The following is a 24,380-nucleotide window of genomic DNA, read 5'->3' as shown; positions in this document are numbered from 1 at the left end:
GTCACCGCGCATGGGATTTCATGCAAGATCTTCACAATCAAATGGATGAGGTTAGAATGATTAGACCATTTCAGGTAAAAATCGATTTGTTACCATGAAGTGCAAGGAAATTCGGCTTCGTAGCAAATTGAATTTTCCCTGAAATTCAGATTGAGTTCCACTTAATGGAGATCGATTCACTCAACACTAGTGAGGAACATAAATACCACACAGATGCACGCTAGGCCCCCAGAAAGGACACTAGCAATGGGGTCTCTCCCTGAAGAATCCTTTGGAGGTGTAGAAACATCATGAGTGAAGGCAGATAACAGGATAGACCTCTTTATAATACAACATTTATGAGGCGCCCTAGAAAAACAAATCTACCTGGTTGTGAAGGGGAAAGAGCGGCATTTCTTACTGCTATACACAAGTGCCTCATACCCCAGGTAGAAAAGCTGGTCCCAGGTGGACATGTCAGCAGAAGCCCTCTCAGTCTGTGGCCACATGGGTCACCACTTCAGCCAGTGATGGGCTCAGAAGAACCTTCCTGGTATTTCTGTCACGCGGAGCCATGAAGTGAAGAGCATCTACTACCCCCATCAGCCCACCGTCACCTCACGTTTTGCCCCTGCGGACCCGGTCGCTGCATAATTTTGGCGTCACGAACAGGATCAAAATCCTCTGCGCCCTGTGTGAATAGGACTCCAAACCATATGTGCTTCGAAAGAGACTTTAATTTTGCTTTAGCTCCTTACTGTGAGTGGAGCTACTTTAGACATCTTTATTGAGCTGAAAAAGTGTTTCTGTGGATTACAAATCGCATGGGAATAGTATGCAAGAACCCCTCTGAAAAATTGCACTTTCCTGGGTATATGTCCCTGTAAGCTTTGGGCCTTCTTATTTATTTATTTTTTAATCATTATTACTTTTATTTATCATATAATCTAGGGCTGCAACGATTAATCAAAGTTATCGATAATATTCGTTGTCGACAAATCCCGTTATCAAATAATCGGCCGATTCATTGCTATGCGGGCGGTCAGGCGATATGCCTGCAGGTCCTTGAACTTTAAATCATCGCATCTTTAGTACCTTACAATGAAGCTCCAATAACAGGCAGAGCGGGCGGCGGCGTAACCTCACTCACTCACGTGTCTGCTCCGCCTTCTTCATTCATAAAGTGGGCGGAGCAGGCGCGTCACGTGAGTGATGTTACGCCGCCGCCCGCTCTGCCTGTTACCGGAGCTTCATTATAAGGTACTAAAGATGCGCTGATTTAAAGTTCAAGTAAAAGTTACTGCCAGAATAGTCTACTGCTGTGAGCGGCGGGGCCGGGGCTGTTATGTGGAGGGGGATCTGTGCACTGCTATGTGGAGGGGGATCTGTGCACTGCTATGTGGAGGGGGATCACTGCACTGTTATGGGGAGGGGGATCTGTGCACTGCTATGTGGAGGGGGATCACTGCACTGTTATGGGGAGGGGGATCTGTGCACTGCTATGTGGAGGGGGATCTGTGGATGGCAATGTTATGGGGGCATCTATGGAGGATCTGTGGACGGCACTGTTATGGGGGATCTGTGGATGACACTGTTATGGGAGAGATCTGTGGATGACCCGGTCGCTGCAGGTATAGCTACTCAGAGTGCCCAATACTGGGGCTTCTGTTGAGAGCGGTGACTGTATTGGCTCCTTCGGGTATGTTTGTATTTTTACTGTTTGGCAGGGATAGTACCTCTTCCACTGCACCCCCTAGGTGTGTGTAAAACACGGTTAGTGGAGCGGTAGCATTGTCTGCTATATGTTCTGATTGGGTTTTGAAATCTGCAAAGTGTGAACTTACCCTTAGGCCTCTTGCACACAACAGTTTTTTTTTTCCGTTTACGGGCCTTTTTTCGCGTTCCATATACGGAAACAAATTCATTTCAATGGTTCCGCAAAAAAAAACGGAATGTACTCCGTATGCATTCCGTTTCAGTTTTTCCGTTCCGTTGAAAGATAGAACATGTCCTATTATTGCCCGCAAATCGCATTCCGTGGCTCCATTCAAGTCATTCAAGGCAAAAAAAAACTGAACACATACGACTATGTCTTCCGTATCCGTTCCGTTTCTTTCGGAACCATCTATTGAAAATGTTATGCCCAGCCCAATTTCTTCTATGTAATTACTGTATACTGTATATGCCATACGGAAAATCGGAACGGAAACAGAAAACGGAACAATGTATCCGTGAAAAGCGGACCGCAAAACACTGAAAAAGCCATACGGTCGTGTGCAAGAGGCCTTAGTTCATACAGCCTTTCTGATTTCCATCTGCAAAACAGAGACGTATCTGGACATTTATATCGTGTCCAACGGGATCAATTTTTTTCTCAACCCATGAATTTGAATAAATGAATCTGTAGCATAAAATGGACAAAAATAGTGCGTGCTGCAAACTTCTAAAGTTTGAATTGCAGCATTCACTGTAACGGGTCAGTCCAGAGAGCACACAGAAGGATGCTTAATGGGATATTCCAGAATTTTACTATGGATCACCTATCCTTGAGATAGGCCATAAATATTTTATCGGCAGGGGTCTGACACCCTGCGTCTCCACCAATAAGTGGTTGTGTAATGGACGGTGCTGGTTAAGGGCTTGTTCACACGGCCATTGTGGTTCCGTTCCGTGCATTGGGGACCCAACTTGAATGGGTCCATGATCCATCCGCAACGCAAAATAATAGAGCAAGTTCTATTTTTTTGCGGTGCGGAGGCACGGACAGAAATACTACGGAAGCACTCCGTGGTGCTTCTGTGGGGTTCCGATCCGTGCTTCCATTCCGCATCTCCGTGATTGCGGACCCATTCAAGTGAATGGGTCTGCATCCGTTATGCGGAGTGCAAACGGGCCAGTGCCCGTGTATTTCGGATCCGCCGTATGCGGGCCGCAATACGGCCACAGCACCACAACAGCCGTGTGAACAAGCCCTAATATAGCGCTGCTTCCATTAACCTCATTGAGCGCAGAGCTGCAGTAACCAGATCTGTCCACTATAGTTTGGACACCAGTGGGCCCCCACCAATCAGATATTGATGGCCTGTCCTCAGGATAGGCCATCAAAGGTAAAATACTGGACAACCCCTTTAAAAGGCATCTGAACTCTCCAACAAACCAATTTTAAAAAGTTCCCATTATGGGTTTAAAACTATTAAAAGTACTTAGAGCCTTTCTTATTTTCTTTACCTTCATCAGCATTCTGTTTGCAGGCCATTATAAGGCTACTTTCACACCAGTGGCAGGACGGATCCGACAGGCTGTTCACCCTGTCGGATCCGTCCTGCCGCTATTTCGCCAGACTGATGCTCCGTCCCCATTGACTATAATGGGGACGGGGCGGAGCTCCGGCAGTGCACGGCGAGAGGCTGCCGGACTAAAAGTACTGCATGACCGACTAGTTAGTCCGGCGGCCTCTCACCGCGCACTGCTGTGCTGCGCCGGAGCTCTGCCCCCCGTCCCCATTATAGTCAATAGGGACGGAGCTGCGGCACGGCGAAATAGCGGCAGGACGGATCCGACAGGGTGTACAGCCTGTCGGATCCGTCCTGCCGCTAATGTGAAAGTAGCCTAAATCACATTAAAGTACCGTATGTGACTCATAACTAGCAATTCCATAATGGAATTACCTGTATGGCAATCTTTAAATGTGGAACTATTGAACAATTATCCTGCAGGACTATGGGAAATTAAAGGGCACCTGTGAGCAGGATCAACCTAGTCGTAATGTCTGGTAGGGCTGACCCTGCTGATTAAAGCAGTACCTTTCTTTGCCTGGTCCACTGGAAGGAGAAATAAGCGTTTCTAAATATATGCAAATTAGAACTTGAGTGCACTAAGGGCGGGCCCTAGCCTCTGGATGCTCATTGGCTCTTCCACCGTGCTTCCCTGGACACTCCCCCCTCCACCTGGACACCCAGTCTTGTCAATCAAATGGAGGGTCCACCCTCTGTGCACTTAAGCCTTAATTTTCATATTTTTAAAAACACTTATTTCTACTAAAAGCAGCAACGAATCAGAAGATGAAATATGTTTTTAATCAGCAAGATCAGCCCTACCAGGCATTATGGCTGGTTTAATAGGGTTAATCCTGCTGACATATGCCCTTTAAATACCCCACTGCTGCCCTGCAGGAGGACATCAGCAGAATACACGTGCTGTTCTCACCTATGCTGTTAATGGAGTGGTTCCAATATTAAAGGGGGTTCTGCAGTTTTTTTAAACTGATGATCTATCCTCTGGATAGATCATCAACATCTGATCGGCGGGGGTCCGACACCCGGGACCCCTGCCGATCAGCTGTTTGAGAAAGCAGAGGCGCTGGCAGTAGCGCCGCGGCCTTCTAACTGTTTACCGCAGGCCCAGTGACGTCACGACTAGTATCAATGGCCTGGGCGGAGCTAAGCTCTGTTCACTTGAATGAAACTTAGCCCTGCCCAGGCCAGTGATACTAGTCGTGACGTCACTGGGCCTGCGGTAAAGAGAATGCCGCAGCACTACTGCCAGCGCCTCTGCCTTCTCAAACAGCTGATCGGCAGGGGTCCCGGGTGTCGGACCCCCGCCGATCAAATGCTGATGATCTATCCAGAGGATAGATCATCAGTTTAAAAAAACTGCAGAACCCCTTTAAAGGGGTTGTCCCAGAATGATAACAGGATAGGTAATGTGTCTGATCGGAGGGGGTCTGACTGCTGAGACTACCTCTGATTATGAGAACAGAGTCCATTTCCTCCATTTGAATGAAGCTGCAGTTGAGCATGTATACTGTCGCTCCATTCAAGGTCTATGGGACTGTCAGAGTTAGCCCAGTACAATGCTCAGCTATCTCCAGCAGTCCTATAGGTTGCCATGCTGGAACAAACCTTTTACTATTACATTGTGGAATTGTCAGCCAAGGATGTCTAATGTTGCTGCAGTGTGGAGCTTTACAGGTCAAGCGTATGAGCCCAAGGTGATGTCAAGAAGAAGGTCACACCAGACGTGATGGAGTACAGTTTAGGGAATATTTAATTTTTCACATTTGTGCAATATTCCTTTAGTCTTTTGAGACCATTAAATCACAATGTCTGTGTACGAGACAATTAATACATAGACATCCCGAAGGATGGAAAATACAATTCAATACAAGTAACTACATTTGCAGTTACCACACAAAAATATTCTGTACGGTGTCTTTTTTAAAACAAAAAGTCTAGTTTTCTACGTATATGTAAACAGACGAGTATTCCTTAGAAAGTCTGAGAAATATTTCATCACGGCTTAGAAGAGTCATCCTTATAAAAGATACGTCATTCTCAGAATGCTGTGGAGACATCTCCATGTAGCATGCTGATTACACAACCCATTTGGGCGCACAATATCACCTCAATAGCTTTCTTCTTGGAGAATACAGTATGGATGCTGAGACACTTAAAAACAAAGTTACTCATATAATAAGGCAATCTATGGCTTGAGACTTCTTGAGAAGCTATAAACACCAGCATTTCACAGTAAAAAGAAAATGCTGGAAGGCCACACGTTCCATCACTTATGAAACATTTGTAGAACAAATACAATTAAAACTTCATAGAAGTAGTAAATTACACACTCTTGATTGTCCCTTTAGGAATACTAAAGCCTTATTCACACGTCAGTATTTTGGTCAGTGATTGTCATCCAAAACCAGAATTGGAGCCTACACAGAGAAAACGCACCTAGTTTAGGCTCAAAATCACAGATGTAAATCATTGACTGTGTGAATAAGGCATAAGGTTAGAAATCTTATAGGTCTCCACAGAAGAAAAACATAAGAATGTATACCATTCTCAATAACCTAATAACACTTAGCAACTTCTTAGAAGATACACACTGTAAAATGAGCAGGACTAGAAACTCCTTTATCTACTGCTCTATATGGTCATATAATGACCCCAATGTCCTCAATCAGTAAAAAGTTGAGTACTTTTAGAAGACATCCTTAGGATAATACGGACACTCTTCAGGAATAATCTCTTTTGAATTCTGAAGATCTCTTTCGTTGTATCCAAACGTACTTGTGTAGAACACAGTTCATTACTGACAGATGTCCATTACTTTTGTCAAACGTCCCTTTCCAATTTGTAAAGTCCTCTGGTTTACCAAGGCCTCCAGATCTTAGCTGGACCACTCGCCGAGAAGGTTTTTTTCTGGTCGCAAGGGTAGGGAAAGGCAGGAATATTTTGTGGGACCTTAAAGTGGTCGAGCAATTGCTTCTGTGTCTCTCCACTTTTTGGATACTGACATAGGAACTGTAGAGATTCTTTGACACACCAGGAATAGCCTTGGTTGTAATCCTGCTTTAGATGTTCAACAGGGACGCTCTGGGGTTGATCTGGAAAGAAACAATAAAGTAAGAGGTAAGTGACCAGCACTAATTTCGATTTCAGAGAAACATCATTGTCTTAGACTTTACATTATGATAACTATGACTCAACTTACTTTTTTGCTGTTGCAGGTAGCTCACTGCCATCTCCAATATGTCAGCCTTCTCCAGTTTGACATTGGGCTGTTCCTTGTGAAACTCTTTTTCCAGCAGAAGCTTGAGTTGTTCGATGCTGGTATTAATCCGATCTCTGCGCATTTTCTCCACAATGGGTTTCCTCAACTAGAAATAAAGATAATACAAAGTATGAGTCAACAGGTTTATAAATAGAGTATATAAAATTTTATTAAAATAAAATATTAGCAAAGTAATGGGCATATGACTAGGCAAAAGTGGACAGATATTTAACTTACTTTGTTCTTTTGCTTTGGTGAAAGGCTATCCATAGTCATGGTGGTGGGTGCCATGCTTAGAAGGAGCTGCTGAGCTTCCAGTGCTGAGCTAGAAGTGATCTGAGATGTGCAGCCAAGACTCCTCTATTTATACCCCAGAGCTTGCATACAAATGCATGAGTCCCTTACTTGTCAGACGTTCCCACACTCACATAGCCAATACATGCATTCAGAGGGACAATAGAGGAGGCATCTATTACAGCATGGTAAATTGACTGTGAATTGCCTGAGGATAATACCCTGCTCCCAGCAGAGCAGGTGGAGAGTGTGTTATACAATAGGGACAAGCTTTAGAATGAGGTGGGAGAACGTGGGAAAGGGCTTCCCATCACCATAATCATACTGGTTCCCGATGAGAACATGGACATAGCAGTATGCTGCTCTTTTTGAAGTGTGCCAGTCACACATGTGTGCTGAGAACAGATGTTGTAGAGCTAGGCACACATCCTGGATAATAGGCAATTATAATTATATTGTATAAAAAAAAAAACAAGATAAACCTTAAAACTATATTAATTTGAAGACTAAATGCAAGGCTAGGGCTACACGGCAACTCGGGGCAAATGTGCTGCCACTCACTCCTAATAATTGTCAATGTGGTAGTGCAGAAATCCAGCCTTTTTGGGATTTACCAAATTTTCTATTATTAGGTCGATGTACAGTATTAGCACAAGATTGCGATTTGTAGCCTAAAGGTAAAGAGGGATAATGGTATTTCATTGTGTGGATCCTGTTACTCATCTATCCATTTTAGGTTTGTGCTTCTGGGAGACGATTATATGGCCACTATTATATACTCATTGGCGGAAAAAAATAACACACCAAGGAGGAGTTGCTGGAATCAAATGAAACTTTAGTGTCTAGTTGAAAAATGCCCATAAGGATGGAAAGCCCCTTTAAGCTTCTCCAGCTACAATGCATTTGGAAAATCTTCAGACTCTTTCACTTTTTTCACATTTATATTATGTTGCGGTCTTGTTCTAAAATAAAAAAAAGTTCACAGAAAGTTAGAAATCTTTGCTAATTTATTGAAAAGTAAAAACTAAAATCTTGCATTTAGTTTTTTTTACTCACTTATATAGCGCTGCCATATTCTGCAGCACTTTACAGACATTAGCATCACATGCTGTCCCCAATGGGGCTCACTATCTTCCTTCCCTATCAGTATGTCTTTGCAGTATGGGAGGAAATTGAAATATCTGGAGGAAACTCACACAAATACAGGGAGAACATACAAACTCCAAGCAGATGTACTTAGTCAGATTTGGACCTACGACTCCAGTGTTGAGCCACCTGGTTGCATTGACATAGGTATTCAGACCCTTTACTCAGTACTTAGTGGAAGCCTCTTTGGCGGCGAGTACAGCCTCCAGTCAGTGATGACTACTGCCTGGTTTCCTCCAGACATGACACATAGAATTGAGGCCAAAACATTCAATCGTGTTTCATCAGACCAGAGGATCTTGTTTCTCACAGTCTGAGCGTCATTTAGGTGCCAGACAGGCTTTCAGGTGTCTTTTACTGAGAAGAGACTTCCTTCTGGCCACACAGCCATAAAGCCCAGATTGGTGGAATCAGGGCCGTCTTTAATGCGGGGCAAAAGGGACAGCTGCCTCTTGAGCCCCGCTGGCCACTGGAGGACCTTTCATGGGTCCATACTTTATTAACTAAGTAGTAGGGCATACATGGGGGATCTCCATGCACTTACTATTATTTCTGTGTGCCGCTCCGTTGTGCCGATGTGGCCCCCGTTACATTCTCCTGCGCTGTATGCTAAGTAACCGCATCGGAACACCAGGGAGGAGACATCAGCTTTTCTCCCTGGGCGTTCCTTCTCCTTGGCTGTAGCGCTGTCCAGTTGCAGCTCAGAACGTCACAGCCGGGGAGAAGGTGAGATTTTTTTTTCTCCCTGGCTGTGATGTTCTGCGCTGCGGAGAAGGAACGCCCACAGAGAAAAGCTGTTCCGATGCTGTTACTTAGCATACAGCACGGGAGAATGTAACGGGGTCTACAGCGGCGCAACGGAGCGGCGCCCAGAAGGGAGATCCCCCATGTATGCCCTAAATGTCCTGCTACTTAGTTAATAAAGTATGGACCCATGAATGCGGCACTTGTGTTCTCCCTCTTGCCCAGGGTCCAATCAATATTAAAGATGGCCCTGGGTGGAATGCTGCAGTGATTGTTCACCATCTGGAAGTTTCTCCCATCTGCACACAGAATCTTTGGCTAGGAGTGGCCCACAGTGGTACAGGGGAATCCCCCAATGGGCCCCTGAGCAAGGTGGGCCCCTATTCTCCCACTCCCTGCACAAGTGGAACATAACACATTAGATTTACTACACTACATACATATATTCAATGTACAGCACCTCAACCAGCCAAAGTTCATATAAAAAACTTGTTAGATCATTTATTATATTTGAATGTATCTGTATGGTGGGCCGCCACTGGGTAAACTCCAATCAAGGTACAGAAACATCTCAAAGATGATCAAGAGAAATGGGAGGCCTTAGGCTACTTTCACACTTGCGGCACTGCCTGCCGTATCCGGCCAAACGTATGCCAACTGATGGCATTTGTAAGACTGATCAGGATCCTGATCCGTCTTAAAAATGCCTGATCAATCAGAAAAATTTAGTTTTTTCACCTTTTTTTCATTCTGCGCATGCGCTGACCGGAAGGACGGAACCCGGCATTCCGGTATTTTGAATGCCGGATGCGGCACTAATACATTCCTATGGGAAAAAAATGCCAGATACGGCATTCAGGAAAGTCTTCAGTTTTTTTCACCGGAGATAAAACGGTAGCATGCTGCGGTTTTATCTTTTGCCTGATCAGTCAAAACGACTGAACTGAAGACATCCTGATGCATCCTGAACGGATTGCTCTCCATTCAGAATGCATGGGGATATGCCTGATCAGTTCTTTTCCGGCATTGAGCCCTTTTGACAGAACTCAGTGCCGGAAAAGAAAAACGCAAGTGTGAAAGTACCCATAGAGCTAAATTTCAGGTGTCCTGAAAATGGTACAATTTGTTCTGCAGTAAATGACAAGCCGTTAGCGGTAGCTGCGATTCGCGGTAGTTAACCCCTCAGGTGCCGCGGATCGCAGCTAACGCTCATAGAGGTTTGAATACTTATGTCCATGGAGTCCCATTTCCACTCAGACATAACGTGCAGTTAGGGGTAAAAGTGCCATGGAAAATTTAGTACGACCCCATGCTTTTTACTATGGAGCTTCATGGTTACTTCTGCATTAATCCTTCTGCGCAGCATAACTTTTTTTTCTTATGCTGTGACATCATATGTGCATTATATTTGCAAGTGACATCACTGTTTGCAGAATTTCAGTGTTGCAACATCACTGAGTAGATTACTCCTGTACTGGGACATCACTGTGTTTATTATCCCTGTACTATGACATCACTGCGTGCATTATGCCTATACTGTGACATCACTGCGTGCATTATTCTACTCTTATTTCATGACTGTGTACGTTATCCCTGTACTATGACATCAATGTGTGCCTTAGCTTTGCGCATTAGGGAGACCAATCATTAGCTTTTCTGAACATGTTGTTGAAAGTGGTCATGGTGGAATGAGGCCCAATTCCAAGTTTTTGTTATGGGGACCCATGGTTCTTTGTTAATAACCTGCGACACTTCACTGTAATTGATCTCCTAAAAAACATTTTGATAGAAGTTTTATATGAATTGTTGTCAATTCAGAACGCGATATTTATACCTATACAGCAACAAATCCATTCACTTCAACAAGGCAAACAATTTGATTGACTTTTCTTTGATTTCCATCTTTTTGATAATATAGCGCGACAGAATGATTCATCCTTTGGATCAGCTGCGGTATATTTTTGAATGCTTTTTTGGGGGGTTTTCAATCATATTCAAAAAGCAAAGTGCAGGGTTTAAATACAGTGTGAACCTGACCTAAAGCATCTGAATGTTAGGCCAGCAGATGGACTCTCAGTGGGAAAAGTTGAAAACACAGTTACAGTAACCGCTCGAAAAAAATCTAATAATCCTGCACTCCCACTAAGTTGACAGATGGTAAATGCATTACGTAAAATGTAATGTACTTTGAATGGATCATAGATTCTGAGTGATGAGGGGTAACAGAGTTTTCAAGCCGCATGTCATTACTAGAAACTGATAACATGACCAAGATCAGAGTCCGTCTGGATGAAACATTTATAGCCCGGATGCGGACCCTTTCATTTCAATGGGTCCGCAAAAGATGCGGACAGCACTCCGTGTGCTGTCCGCATCCGTAGCTCCGTTCCGCGGCCCCGCTAAAAAAAATAACGTCCTATTTTTGTCCGTGCTTTGCGGACAAGAATAGGCATTTATATTGCCGGCACCCGTTCCGTTCCGCAAATTGCGGAAGGCAACACGGGCGCCTTCCGTTTTTTGCGGATCCGTGGTTTGCGGACCGCAAAAAACGGCACGGTCGTGTGCATGAGGCCTTATTGTGAGTAATTTACAATACCCAGGCTTACATATAATGTAGCAGACAGAACAAAGGTCAAACTACCACAATACATGCCTATGGATCGTCTAAAAATGTACATTTAATGAACAGCCTCAGCTCAATATCTAGAAAATGATAAGTCTACATGATGATGAAGAATGTAACCACTGGTGGATCACATTTCTCTTGATCCTCTTTGAGATGTTTCTACACCTTGACTGGATTCCGCTTGTGGTAAATTCAGTTGATTGGACATAAATTGGAAAGACACTGTCCTGTGTATATAAGGTCTCAAAGTTGGCAATACATATCAAACCAACAACCAAGCCATGAGGAGGAATGAACTGCCTGTAGAGCTCAGAGACAGGATGGTGTGGAGGCACAGATCTGAAAAAGGGTACAAAAAAGTTCCCAAGAGCACAGTGGCCTCCATAATTCTTAAATGGTAGAAGCTTGGAACAACCAGGGCTCTCCCTAGAGCTGGCCACCCCACCAAACTAAGTAATTGAGGGAGAAGGGCTTTGGTAAGAAAGGTGACCAAGAACCCAATGGTCAATTTGGCTGAGCTCCAAAGATCCTGTTTACAAATGGAAGAAACTTTCAGAAGGTCAACCATCACTGCAGCACTTCAGACACAAGCAGATTTAGCAACAAAATGTGCTCTTGTCTGTCTTGTGGACAAGGGTAGGACTTTTCTACAGGGGCCCAAAAAAATGTCAACATGCACTCACAAACCACTTACGTTGTGTGCATGAGACCTGACCATGGACATTTATTGCTAACGCATGATCATTTTGCATGAGGAAAAAATGCAGTTCTATCTTTTGCATTTTTCACACAAGAAGGACACCATAGAAATGTATAGGTCTGAGTGAAAAATGCAGATATGCCGGGCAAGCATTTTAGTGCATTTTTCATGCAGGACTTGCCTATTCAAGAAAATGGGTCAATGATAAAAAATAGACGGTTGTTAGAAGATGCTGTGTATTATTTTTACATTTTTATTTTCCATGTGCCTGAAAAACGCAAGAAAACTGATGACATCCGAAAATATGCAAGACCTTAACAGAATCATAGAAAAAATGTAAGCAAAACTAAGGGAAAAATTGACAGTTTTTCACTGACAGAACACACCTAGCCTCATTCACAAAAAAACGGATGGCGTCCGTGTGCGTTCCGCAATTTGCGGAACGGCACGGACAGCCTTTAATATAACTGCCTATTCTTGTTCGCAAAGCGCGGACAAGAATAGGACATATTATATTGCGTGGCCACGGAACGGAGCAACGGATGCGGACAGCACACGGAGTGCTGTCCGCATCTTTTGAGGCCCAATTTAAGTGAATGGATCCGCATCCGAGTCGCCAAAACTGCGGCTCGGATGCGGACCAAAACAACGGCCGTGTGCATGAGGCCTAAGGGAAAGATCTGCACCTGTTCTGTGTTCAGAGCCGCACCTGGTTTTTGCTCAAAATCACTAATAGAAATCACTGACTGTGTGAATGAGGCATAAGGCTACAAGCACACGAACGTTGTTTGTTTCTGTGTCCGTTCCCTTTGCGGATAGGATGCGGACCCATTCATTTCAATGGGTCCGCAAAAAATGCGGACAGCACACAGTGTGCTGTCCGCATCAGTATGTCCGTTCCGTAGCCCCGCAAAAAAAATAGAACATGTCCAATTCTTGTTCGTTTTAGGCATTGTTAAAATGGATCCGCAAAAAAAAAAAAACGGATGGCATACGGATGTCATCCGTTTTTTTTTTGTTGCAATTTGCAGACCTAAGGCTACATGCACACGTGTGCATGTGAGCCCTAATACAGAACCAGCTAAGTAGAGATTTTCACAATCTACACAGTGGGGACATTTTCCACACAAAAAATGACTTGCGGTGCAGATTTAGAAACCTGCAGCTTGTCAGTTGCTTGTGTAGATTTTCATTGCGAATTTCATTTTTTGCAATGCAAGAGTGATAAGTCCACAATAAAATTGGCATGTAATAAATGTAGAGAACGCAAAGAAATTCAACAGACAATCTACATCAAATACAAACACGTGTGCAGGTAGCCTCATTGTATAGGAGCAGGCCTAGTGTCCCCTGACGATTGCTTTGGTTGGAAATAAGGTCATATCTGTCAGGGCTGTTTTCCTGGTAATTAAGCGTCACACTGAGCTGTCTGGCAGCTTCTTATCCATTTCACTCTATAGCAGTAAATTGTCATACTGGGCTGATCTTAAAGGGGTTTTCCGAGATTTTAATACTGATGACCTATCCACAGGATAGGTCATCACTATCTGATTAGTAGGGGTCCGACACCCGGGACCCCTGCCAATCAGCTCCTGTGAGCGCCACGGCCTTCTCTCTGCTTACCAAGCACTGTACATTGTATAGCAGCTGTGTTTGGTATCGCAGCTCAGCCCAATTCACTTCAGTGGGGCTGAGCTGCTCCTAGGCCACGTTACCGATGAACGTAACATCACTCGGCCAAGGCTGCCTTCTCCACAGCTGAAAGGCAGGGGTCCTGGGTGTCAGACCCCCACGATCAGGGTTGAGCGAATCGGGTTCGGATTGCTGTATCCGAACCCGATTCTTTTAAAAAACTTAGTTAAAGGGGTTCTGCAGTGTTTTTAAACTGATGATCTATCCCCTGGATAGATCATCAGCATCTGACCGGCGGGGGTCCGACACCCGGGATCCCCGCTGATCAGCTGTTTAAGAAGGCAGTGGCGCTCCAGGAGCGCCGCGGCCTTCTCGCTGTTTACCGCAGGCCCAGTGACATCACGACTAGTATCACTGGCCTGGGCGCGGCTAAGCTCCATTGAAGTGAACAGAGCTTAGCTCCGCCCAGGCCAGTGATACTAGTCGTGACATCACTGGGTCAGCGGTAAACAGTGAGAAGGCCGCGGCGCTACTGCCAGCGCCTCTGCCTTCTCAAACAGCTGATCGGCGGGGGTCCCGGGTGTCGGACCCCTGCCGATCAGATGCTGATGATCTATCCAGAGGATAGATAATCAGTTTAAAAAAAAATGCAGAACCCCTTTAAGAATATTGGCTCCGTCCTACTGTCAAATGTATTGCCCCTGCGGAGGTCTTTCTGAAATTTCAGTAAATATTGTGAGACTTACTTCGTCTCGCCTCTATCATGTGTCACTTAGTTTATTTTCATAAATTACTGTATTAAAATACTAAGCCAAATTCGTCTTTGTTCCCTTATTAACGAAGCCGAGTTCAGCTTCGTATTTTGATACAATAATTTATGTGAATAAACAAAGGGAAACGTGATAGAGGCGAGGCGAAGTGAGTCTCGCAATATTTGCTGAAACTTCGGAAAGCTCTCCGCAGAGGCGATACATTTTACAGTAGGACAGAGCCGATATTCTTGACGTAGTTCGGATACAGCAATCCAAACCCGATTCGCTCAACCCTAGTGATCAGTATAAAAATATTGGAAAACCCTTTTAACATACATGTTAGTGGTGGAGAGAGCTGTTAGATGGTGATACAATAGAAACCTGCATACTCAGATCAGCCAAGTGACGAAAAGAGGATAAGCGGCGATCAGACATACATATTGCCGCTGATCACGAACGGTCTGCCATGTTAAAATCCAACATACACATATGGGTGTCTCTATAAGCATTAGGCTTCATGTACAGGTCTATTTTCCATCTGTATGGGCCATGCTCACAGACTAGTCCTTTCTATTGATAGGAGTGACAGAAATATGGACACGAGGCCTTAGATTATCTCCAAGGCAGAGTGCCTGTGCATGGTACACACTCGGGACGCACAGTCTGTTATATAGAAGGTCACACCGCATGTAGATTCTGTTCAGTGAAGTACCGAACCGCTGTAAAATGTCTTCTTCTCAAGTTGTTAAAAACCCTTTTTGTTTTTTTTCTTGGTTAAGGCAGCTTCCATTAAGGGACAAATACCATGACAAACCCAGCTTTCCCGGACACCTGAATGGCAGTTAGGCCTATTGCACACGACCGTATGGCTTTTTCAGTGTTTTGCGGTCCGTTTATCACGGATCCGTTGTTCCGTTTTTTTTTTCCGTTCCGTTTTTCCGTATGCCATATACAGTATACAGTAATTACATAGATAAAATTGGGCTGGGCATAACATTTTCAATAGATGGTCCAGCAAAAAACGGAACGGAAACGGAAGACATACGGATGCATTTCTGTTGCGGAGCTTCACGGTATACCCTCAATATCTTCACTTAAATCCCTGTGTAGCTGAAGAAGCAGGTCAATAACCAAGAGACAATTTCCCCAGTGACTGGACGACACACAGTTTGGGAGTCAACTGACTTTACTAGGCATGCGCACCTGGTTTCAAACTGCCAACCGCCTCATTTACATACAATACATAGATGACTATGGTACAAGGAAAAGTGGGGTCAGACAATAGCAAGGGCTGAGACAACACCCTGCTGGGGAAACAATGGGACAGGAAAAGGGGGGAGGGGAAGAGGTACAGACAAGAAAGACATTCTATAAGTGGCTCGGCTTGCCACAATTTCCGTATGTGTTCCATTTTTTTTGCGGACCCATTGACTTGAATGGAGCCACGGAACGTGTTTTGCGGGCAATAATAGGACATGTTCTATCTTTAAACGGAACGGAAAAACGGAAATACGGAAACGGAATGCATACGGAGTACATTCCGTTTTTTTTGCGGAACCATTGAAATAAATGGTACCGTATATGGAACGCAAAAACGGCCAGTAAACGGGAAAAAAAATCGGCCGTGTGCAGGAGGCCTAAGGGCTCATGCAGACAAACGTAAGGCCTCTTTCACAGGAATGATATGGATTAGGTCCGGATGCGTTCAGGATGCGTTCAGTGAAACTCGCACCATTTTTCAAGCAAGTTCAGTAAGTTTTGTCTGCGATTGCGTTCAGTTGTTTAGTTTTTTCCGCGCGGGTGCAATGCGTTTTGATGCGTTTTTCACACGTGTGATAAAAAACTGAAGGTTTACAAACAACATCTCCTAGCAACCATCAGTGAAAAACGCATCGCACCCGCACTTGCTTGCGGATGCAATGCGTTTTTCACTTAAGCCCCATTCACTTCTATGGGGCCAGGGCTGCGTGAAAAACACAGAATATAGAACATGCTGCGATTTTCACACAATGCAGAAATGATGGGTGAAAAAAACCGCTCATCTACACACAGTGTCGGACTGGGGTACCTAGGGCCCACCAGTAAAATTTATTTTGGGGCCCACCGTATGGATACATTCAAATATAATAAATAATCTAACACGTTTTTTATATGAACATAGGCTGGTTGAGGTTCTGTACATTGAATATATGTATGTAGTGCAGTAAATCTAATGTGTTATGTGCCACTTGTTCAGGGGTTTGGAGACTAGGGGCCCACCTTGCTCAGGGGCCCACCGGGGGATTCCCCTGTACCCCTGTGGGCCAGTCCGAGCCTGTCTACACAGACACATTGAAATGATTGAGTCAGGATTCAGTGCGGGCGCTATGCGTTTACGTTACGCATTGCACCCTCGTGGAAAACTCGCTCGTGTGAAAGGGGCCTAAGGGCTCCATGCCTGTTTGCGGTCCGCAATACGGGCACGGAGCTCTTATGTTCAACTGCATGAGCCCTAAGAAATAATGTTCTTCAAGTGGCCGAACTCTGATGTCATTTGGGAGTTATCGTGGACAAAAAGGGACAGATACAGAGGCTGGAAGGTTTTCTGTCTCTGATTTGCATCGCATTCTTTCCTCTTCATACAACTGCGTTAATAAGCTAATTAACACTGAAGGATATTCAGACGTCATAAGACATGATTAGCACATGAATGTCATTGTGGAAACCCTTCAAGAACTGATATATCTAGAATTCAGACCTGGGATTTTCTGGCTCAGCTTCATATAGTCAAAGCCAATTTTTTGTTCCATGTAATTTATTAGTTTTCAAAAAGACAAAGATAAATAAAAAATAAACACAAACAAATATATATGACTATCCAAATAGTATCACCCCCCAAAAAAAAAAAAAAGGGGGGGATCTAATTAAATATTTTAATAACCTCTCTCACCCCTTCCATCAATTATGTTGGAACTTAACCTGTCTATTTACCAGAAATATGTCCCACATACCCCATATCCCTTCAAACTTTGCCAGTTTATTGTATCTAAATGCATCTAATCTTTCCCCACACTAAGGCCTCATGCACACGGCCGTTGTTTTGGTCCAATTTTTTTTACTAGTTTGCGGACAAGGATAGGCATTATTACAATGGATCCGCAAAAAAAAACGGATCCGCAAAAAGAAAAAAGGATGCCATACAGAACATCATCCTTTTTTTTGCATACCGCAAAACACATACGGTCGTGTGCATGTAGCCTTAGGCCTCTTGCACACGACCATATGGCTTTTTCAGTATTTTGCGGTCCACAAAAACGGATCTGGAAAAAATACGGATGATGTCTGTGTGTATTCCGTTTTTTGCGGAACAGAACTGCTGGCCCCTGATAGAACAGTACTATCCTTGTCCGTTATGCGGACAATAATAGAACATGTTCTATCCTTTAGGCTCCATTCACACGTCTGCCATTCATTTGCGGAACGGAATTGTGGACCCAATCATTTATATAGGGCTGCACGATGTGCGGCCCGGATCTGGAAATGCGGTCCGCAATTCCGATCCCGAAAAAAATAGAACATGTCCTATTCTTGTCCGCCATTGCGGACAAGAATAGGCATTTTCTATTAAGTGCAAAATGCGGAACGCACATTGCCGGTGTTCGTGTTTTGCGGATCCGCAAAACACACACAGACGTCTGAATGGAATGGAAAAACGGAAAGCATACAGAGTACCTTCCGTTTTTTTTGCGGATCCATTGAAATGAATGGTTCCGTATACGGAACGCAAAAACCCGAACGGAAACGTAAAAAAAAATTTGTGTGCAAGAGGCCTAAGGCCTCCTGCACACGACCGTATGGTTTTGCGGTCCGTTTTAAACGGAAGCATACAATAATGTTTAAACAGTAAGTACATAAAAAAATTGGGCTGGGCATAACATTTTCAATAGATGGTTCCGCAAAAACGGAACGGATACGGAAGACATACGGATGCATTCTGTTTTTTTTTGCGGAACTATTGACTTGAATGGTGCCACGGAACATGATTTGCGGGCAATAATAGGACATGTTCTATGTTTGTACGGAACGGAAATATGGAAACGTAAGGCGTACGGAGTACCTTCCGGCTTTTTTTTTGCAGATTCGGTGAAATGAATGGTTCCGTATACTGTCCGTATATGGAACGCAAAAAACGGAACGTAAACGAAAAAAAAAATGTTTGTGTGCGAGAGGTCTAATACCGTTTTGGTGTTAAAGAGCTTGAAAGGGGTTGGATACAGTCGTAAGGACCACAGAATGCCATACATGATTTGTGAGGGCAATCTGAGCACTTTTGATTCGGGTCAAATTTATTCGTAATCAAATCTGCTGACCAATTGGTTAGAATAAGACCCGAAGGAAATTTCTAAGGAACCAATTATTTTTGTACTCTTTTGTACTATTTGTAGGTACTGGGTTGCCATCTGAGTTTGGTTTTACTGGGGGTCATTTATCAAACAGAAATATGCCTTAATTAGGCGTATTTCTGGCGCAGATGGCAGCTCATGTCAGGTCTAAAAACGGGCAGGGAAGGCAGGTCCGTCTCATTTACTATTTTCTACGACTGTTTTAGGCGTAGAAAATGGTCTAAATGTCAAACAGCTAGGAAGCCGTGTTACATTTAGGGAGGAGGATCTGCCGAAGTCACATAACCTAACAGGTATATTGCTGATTAAGACCAGGTCTAAATCACCGGTCTTAATAAATGGGCCCCACCTGTTTTATGGAGAATGCTCTGTCGTTTTTGATGCTGTTTTTTTTTAGCCAAAGCCAGAAGTGGACTGAGCAAGACGAAATATGAGTCATTCCTTTATTTCGACCTTCAGACTCTCCCCCAGCGGCAGATGTTGAAGTAGATAAGTATCGGGCAGTAGGATTTTCGCTCTCTCGATGCGTTTGTTCATAGAGAGATAAGCCACTGTCAGAGACGTTTGGAAGCTGTCCCCACTAGATAGGCGCGCTTGGCCGAGAGGTATCGGGATCGGTGTCTGAAGTGTAAGGTCCGCCCTTCAGGCCACCACCGCGTGGGTGAATTTTAGTGTTCGTATTACAGCATCAACATCAGGATCTACCATGGCACAACTGAACCAAAATGTCGTTTTCCATAGGACCTGCGGACTCAATACAGTGTCAGTTCTTTTTATTACATTTTTTTTACAATTTTTACTTCAGGCCCATTAACAACCTGTGTGTTCTATATTAACACACAACCTCCATATCATTGTTTCAGTCTCTTTTTACATTCAGAACAATATCATTTAGTTAAATTCTGAAAAGGGAAAGAACTTGTTCCTCCCAATGGTAACTGCCTTCTTAGTGTGTTCCAGTAAGAAAAATGATATTTCCAGCACAGAGCACATAATGAGGCTGAAGGGGCACAATGACGTGGTGGAGAAAGGGACCTTTTCAGTCATTTTAGCCATTCTTACATGCACTTAAAACCCACCCTTTTCACCTCTTCAGCAGCTCATTCTGATGTCAAGGGGCACTGCATTCCCAGGTCCCTGCTGAATGTGACAATACTGCCAGATCAATGTATTCCTTGGGAAAAGAGCGATCCAGATGGCCTGCGGGCACAGGAATTGCTGGTGGACACAATGGCAAGTTAAACATCATCAGTAATTTGCTTCTTGTACGACACACTTCTTTTGTCCTCTGTTCTGAAAGTTACAAATAGATGGAAAACTGTGGGGGACTCTGAGAAAATTCGCATCCCATTGAAAGCTCCAGTTTCTCAGAGAACGGGGGGCCAATGGCTGAGCTATTCTCAGCAAATCTCCTTTGTGATTGTGTGCAGCCCAATTAACAATGCACATGGAAGTTAATAGAACGGGGACGCTGAAGATCAAGAGAGAAGGGGATGTGTAGCTAGATCTCTCCGTGTTGTTTAACCCGGCAGTACAGTCGCCATCGCTAGGAACAGAACTTTACCAACAAAGGGGCAAATTAAGCACATAGAAGTATAGAGCAATGCTTAGGCCGCTTTTTTTTTTTCTTTTTTTTCTAAAAATGTCAAACTAGCACTGCCTTTTTGGAATGTTTTTTTTTGTACCGGAGGTGTTTTCTTTTTAACAAGTGGTGCGTTTTAGCACATGTATTTTTATGGAAGACATGCGTGCGTTTTTCTACCGGAAAGTATGTACCCCTCTCTGATGTCACTTCCTCTGTAGATCAGTATTAGCAACCCCTTGCAGACGAGCGTGTCCGGATTAGGTCCGGATGCGTTGCGTCTGCGATCAGGGAAAATCGTGCGAGTAGGTATGCAATTGCAGTCAGTTTTGACTGCGATTGCGTTCCGATGTTCAGTTTTTATCGCGCGGGTGCAATGTGTTTTGCACGCGCGTGATAAAAAAAACTGACTGTGGTACCCAGTCCCGAATCCGGACTTCTTCACTGAAGTTCGGGTTTGGGATCGGTGTTCTGTGTATTTTATTATTTTCCATTAGAACATGGTTATAATGGAAAATAATAGCATTCTTTAATTCAGAATGCTAAGTAAAAGGTCCATTGTGGGGTTAAAAAATAAAAAATTTATGTAACTCACCTCATCCACTTGATCGCGCAGCCGGGCTCGTCTTCTTTCTTCTTCTTCTTGCAGGACCTGGCTGGAAAAGGACCTTCAGTGACGTCATCGCGCTCAGCACGTGGTGAGCGCGGTGACGTCAGCACAGGTCCTGCTGAATGAAGATAGAAATCTTCTAGCTTCATTCAGCAGGACCTGCGATGACGTCACTGAATATCCTTTTCCAGCCAGGTCCTGCAAGAAGAAGAAGAAAAAAGAAAGAAGACAATGCCAGCTGCGCGATCAAGTGGATGAGGGGAGTTACATTTTTTAAAATTTTTAACCCCACAATGGACCTTTTACTATGCATTCTGAATTAAAGAATGCTATTATTTCCCATTATAACCATGTTATAATGGAAAATAATAATGTAAATGGGGTCCCAGGTAACTCATCCCTCGTCTCCTTAGCAACAATGCGTGAAAATCGCATTGCATCTGCACTTGCTTGCGGATGCTTGCGATTTCCAAGCATCCCCAATCCTTTTTTATGGGGCCTGCATTGCGTGAAAAACGCAGAATATAGAGCTTGCTGCAATTTTCACGCAACGCACAAGTGATGTGTGAAAATCACTGCTCATCTGAACAGCCCCATTGAAGTGAATGGGTCCGGATTCAGTGCGGGTGCAATACGTTCACCTCACGCATTGCACCCGCGCGGAATTCTCGCCCGTGTAAAAGGGGCCTAAATAAAAAACACCATGTAAAAAAAAGCAGCACACATTGCCACTTTTTCCAAGCAGGGCAAAAAAAAAACAATGGCTGTCATGGCACAAAAACATCATAAAAGTAGGTAAAATAGTACTTCCTGCAATTTATAGCAAAATGGCAATGACCCAAATAAACGCAGTGCAAGACAAGAAAAATCACATAAAAATGCATGTTTGTACACTGTTTAATAATTTTCATAGACTTACAGCCAACATCTGGAGGTGGCGTTTTGTGCTGCAAAAAAAAACCACTCTAGGCCTGTGATGGCTAACCTCCAGCACTCCAGCTGTGGTAAAACTACAACTCCCAAGATGCACAATTATTGGCTGTTCTCAGAACTCCACAGAAATGAATGGAGCATGCTGGGAGTCGTAGTTTTACCACAGCTGGAGTGCCGGAGGTGAGCTATCACTGCCATAGGCTGTTGACACATATAGTTATTTTTTTCTTTATTTTTAGGGCTTTTGCAATTATTGGTGCTTTTGACAGTTTTGTTAAAACTGGGCATAGTGTTGGTGTAAGGTCGCAGGGCTTCAGTGGCCTGACACATTTACCATTACTTACGCCATTATTTACACCAGATTTCTGCTGCTCCTCTCTGGCGTAGTTTTCAGATTCTGGAACACAGACCAGCCAAGCTCAGCCAGAGGTATTAAGTGCCGTGCAGTTCTCATGCCACTGCACTCAAGATCAAGACTGGCATTTGAAACACCAGTTTTTATAAATCTACACCATTGGGTTTGCTTTATTTTGCATGCTATTTGTGCTTTTTTAGCATTTATGGCATTTTTTTTTAAAACATGTTATTTTTAGGTATAGTATTTTGTTGCATTTTTTCCATAGAAACTTCTATGGGAGTTGAAAAACAACAAAAAAATTGCTTGTTGTAAAGGCTCCTGACCATTGATCGGGGCCATTATTGGGAAGGAGCGTTCCAGGAATGCTCCTTCCTGATAATTGCCCTGTGTAAAGGTGCTGTTGCGGTCACCTAAATCATAGTTATTGGGCAGCAGATTGTGCTGTCTAGAGAGAGATCTGCTGCCCGGAAACAATGATTTTCTAAGGGGATGAATGATGGCAGTAGCAATCCCTCTTCCCCATAAAATGGAAATGATTGCTTCATGTAAATGCAGCTATGCAGCTCTCACCTCCTCTGACGAGCAGGCAAATAGTTCCCAATAATTGCCTGCTGTGTCGGACTGTGTAAAGGGACCTTAAAGGGAATGTGTCACCAATTTATTTTTCGGTCAGTTAAAATCAGATAGTGACACATATCCTTTTTTTCTAATCAGTTTTTATTTCCTGATTGCAGATTTTTTTTAATTCTATTTCCTGAAGATACCTGTGGGGGCAGCCATCTTGCCTAAGCTGTTGTTAACAGCATTTAGAGACATGCTTTACTGTGCCACCGTGGACCATAGACTCCATAGACAGGATAAAAACCTCATTGACTTCTCTGGGAGAGTTTTCTAGCCATGCTTTGTGACCTGTGCAGAGGTCACGAGGGAGTAGATAAGTTGTGATATCATTTATTGTGAATGGTGGATTGTGTTATCTATTATGTAGGTGATATTTGTCATTGTAATCCCGCCTGTAATGATAAGCAGATAACTGCAGTAAAGTAAGTTGGATGGAACCGGCACTCAGACAATAGGAATTCACGTGGAACTTGAATCTTATTAATATTAAAATATTTATTAAACAACAAGTATATATCCTATGTGCACTAGGTTAAAATTTTAAAACATCTAAAAAGCATATACAATCATATGTGTCTATCAAATGTCCATAACTGGAACACAAATATCCGTATACTGCGACACAGAGGGGTGCATCCGTGTTTCCCAGATGATGTTGGCTATTTGGATCGCAGCCGTCTGTGGCGGAGCAGAGCAGAGTATAGTAAACGTGAGTCCCAGATATAGACAAATATGTAGTTGCTATCCCGGTTATACAAACTTATACATAGTAATACATTATATCAATAAATTAATATCTTTATGCCACCTATATGGGATATAGAATAAAAAATGAAAGATAAAAAATATATGGCTTTCAGAGTAAGTCTGTAGTTCACGCCACTTGTGGATAGTCTATTTGTTAAAGACGTCTCAGGGTCTGAGTACGCCTATGTATAAGAAATCGATTGTCCAGAAAGTAAGTAGCTCCCGTACTTATACCACCTGTTGTTCCGTGGTTTAGTACAGCTTCACTTAGAATAGTCTCTTTACTCACTGTGACTCCAGTCGGCTCACTGAATGGATCCCGCGGAAGGGTTACTTCTCGTGGCGTTTGCACGCTTCAGCCTATCTCCGCTTGATTGGTATCCGGTCAGGTCCTAGTTAGAATCCCGTCTCTATTCTCGCGGGAGACCTGTATCAGGTATTTCACTTTCGTGAATCCTGCAGTCTGCCTTGGTCTTACGTGAGCTCAAAGTGGGTAAATCTGTTCGTTCTTTAGTACATGGCCATGCACCGCTGGGATAGTTGCTTCACAGGTGATACGCCCAGACGCGTTTCGAGATGTCTTATCTCTTCCTCAGTGGGTAACCTGTGAATTCTGATCACTCGTCTTTTGTAGTCTTAACTTAATTTGCTGATTAATTTCACCTGTTCCAGAAATTCTGGAGTAGGGTGGAACCTTTAGTTTACTTTATTCATTTCTT

General features: G+C 43.7%; 1 protein-coding gene across 1 annotated transcript; it reads right to left on the bottom strand.

Moving 5' to 3' along the window:
• Positions 1-5,961: 5,961 nt before the first annotated feature.
• LOC120990751 (transcription factor HES-5-like) lies at positions 5,962-6,825 on the bottom strand. The gene is made up of 4 exons (XM_040419670.1): positions 6,772-6,825; positions 6,475-6,640; positions 6,136-6,367; positions 5,962-6,049 (listed from the first exon to the last, which is right to left on the bottom strand). The coding sequence occupies exons 1-4, from the start codon at positions 6,823-6,825 to the stop codon at positions 5,962-5,964; spliced, it is 540 nt and encodes a 179-aa protein (XP_040275604.1).
• Positions 6,826-24,380: the final 17,555 nt, after the last annotated feature.

This window comes from Bufo bufo, chromosome 1 (assembly GCF_905171765.1).
Source record: "Bufo bufo chromosome 1, aBufBuf1.1, whole genome shotgun sequence".
NCBI classification, from domain to species: Eukaryota; Metazoa; Chordata; class Amphibia; order Anura; family Bufonidae; genus Bufo; species Bufo bufo.
The sequence above is the reverse complement of the archived record's forward strand: the minus strand, read 5'-3'. Positions and strand labels throughout refer to the sequence as shown.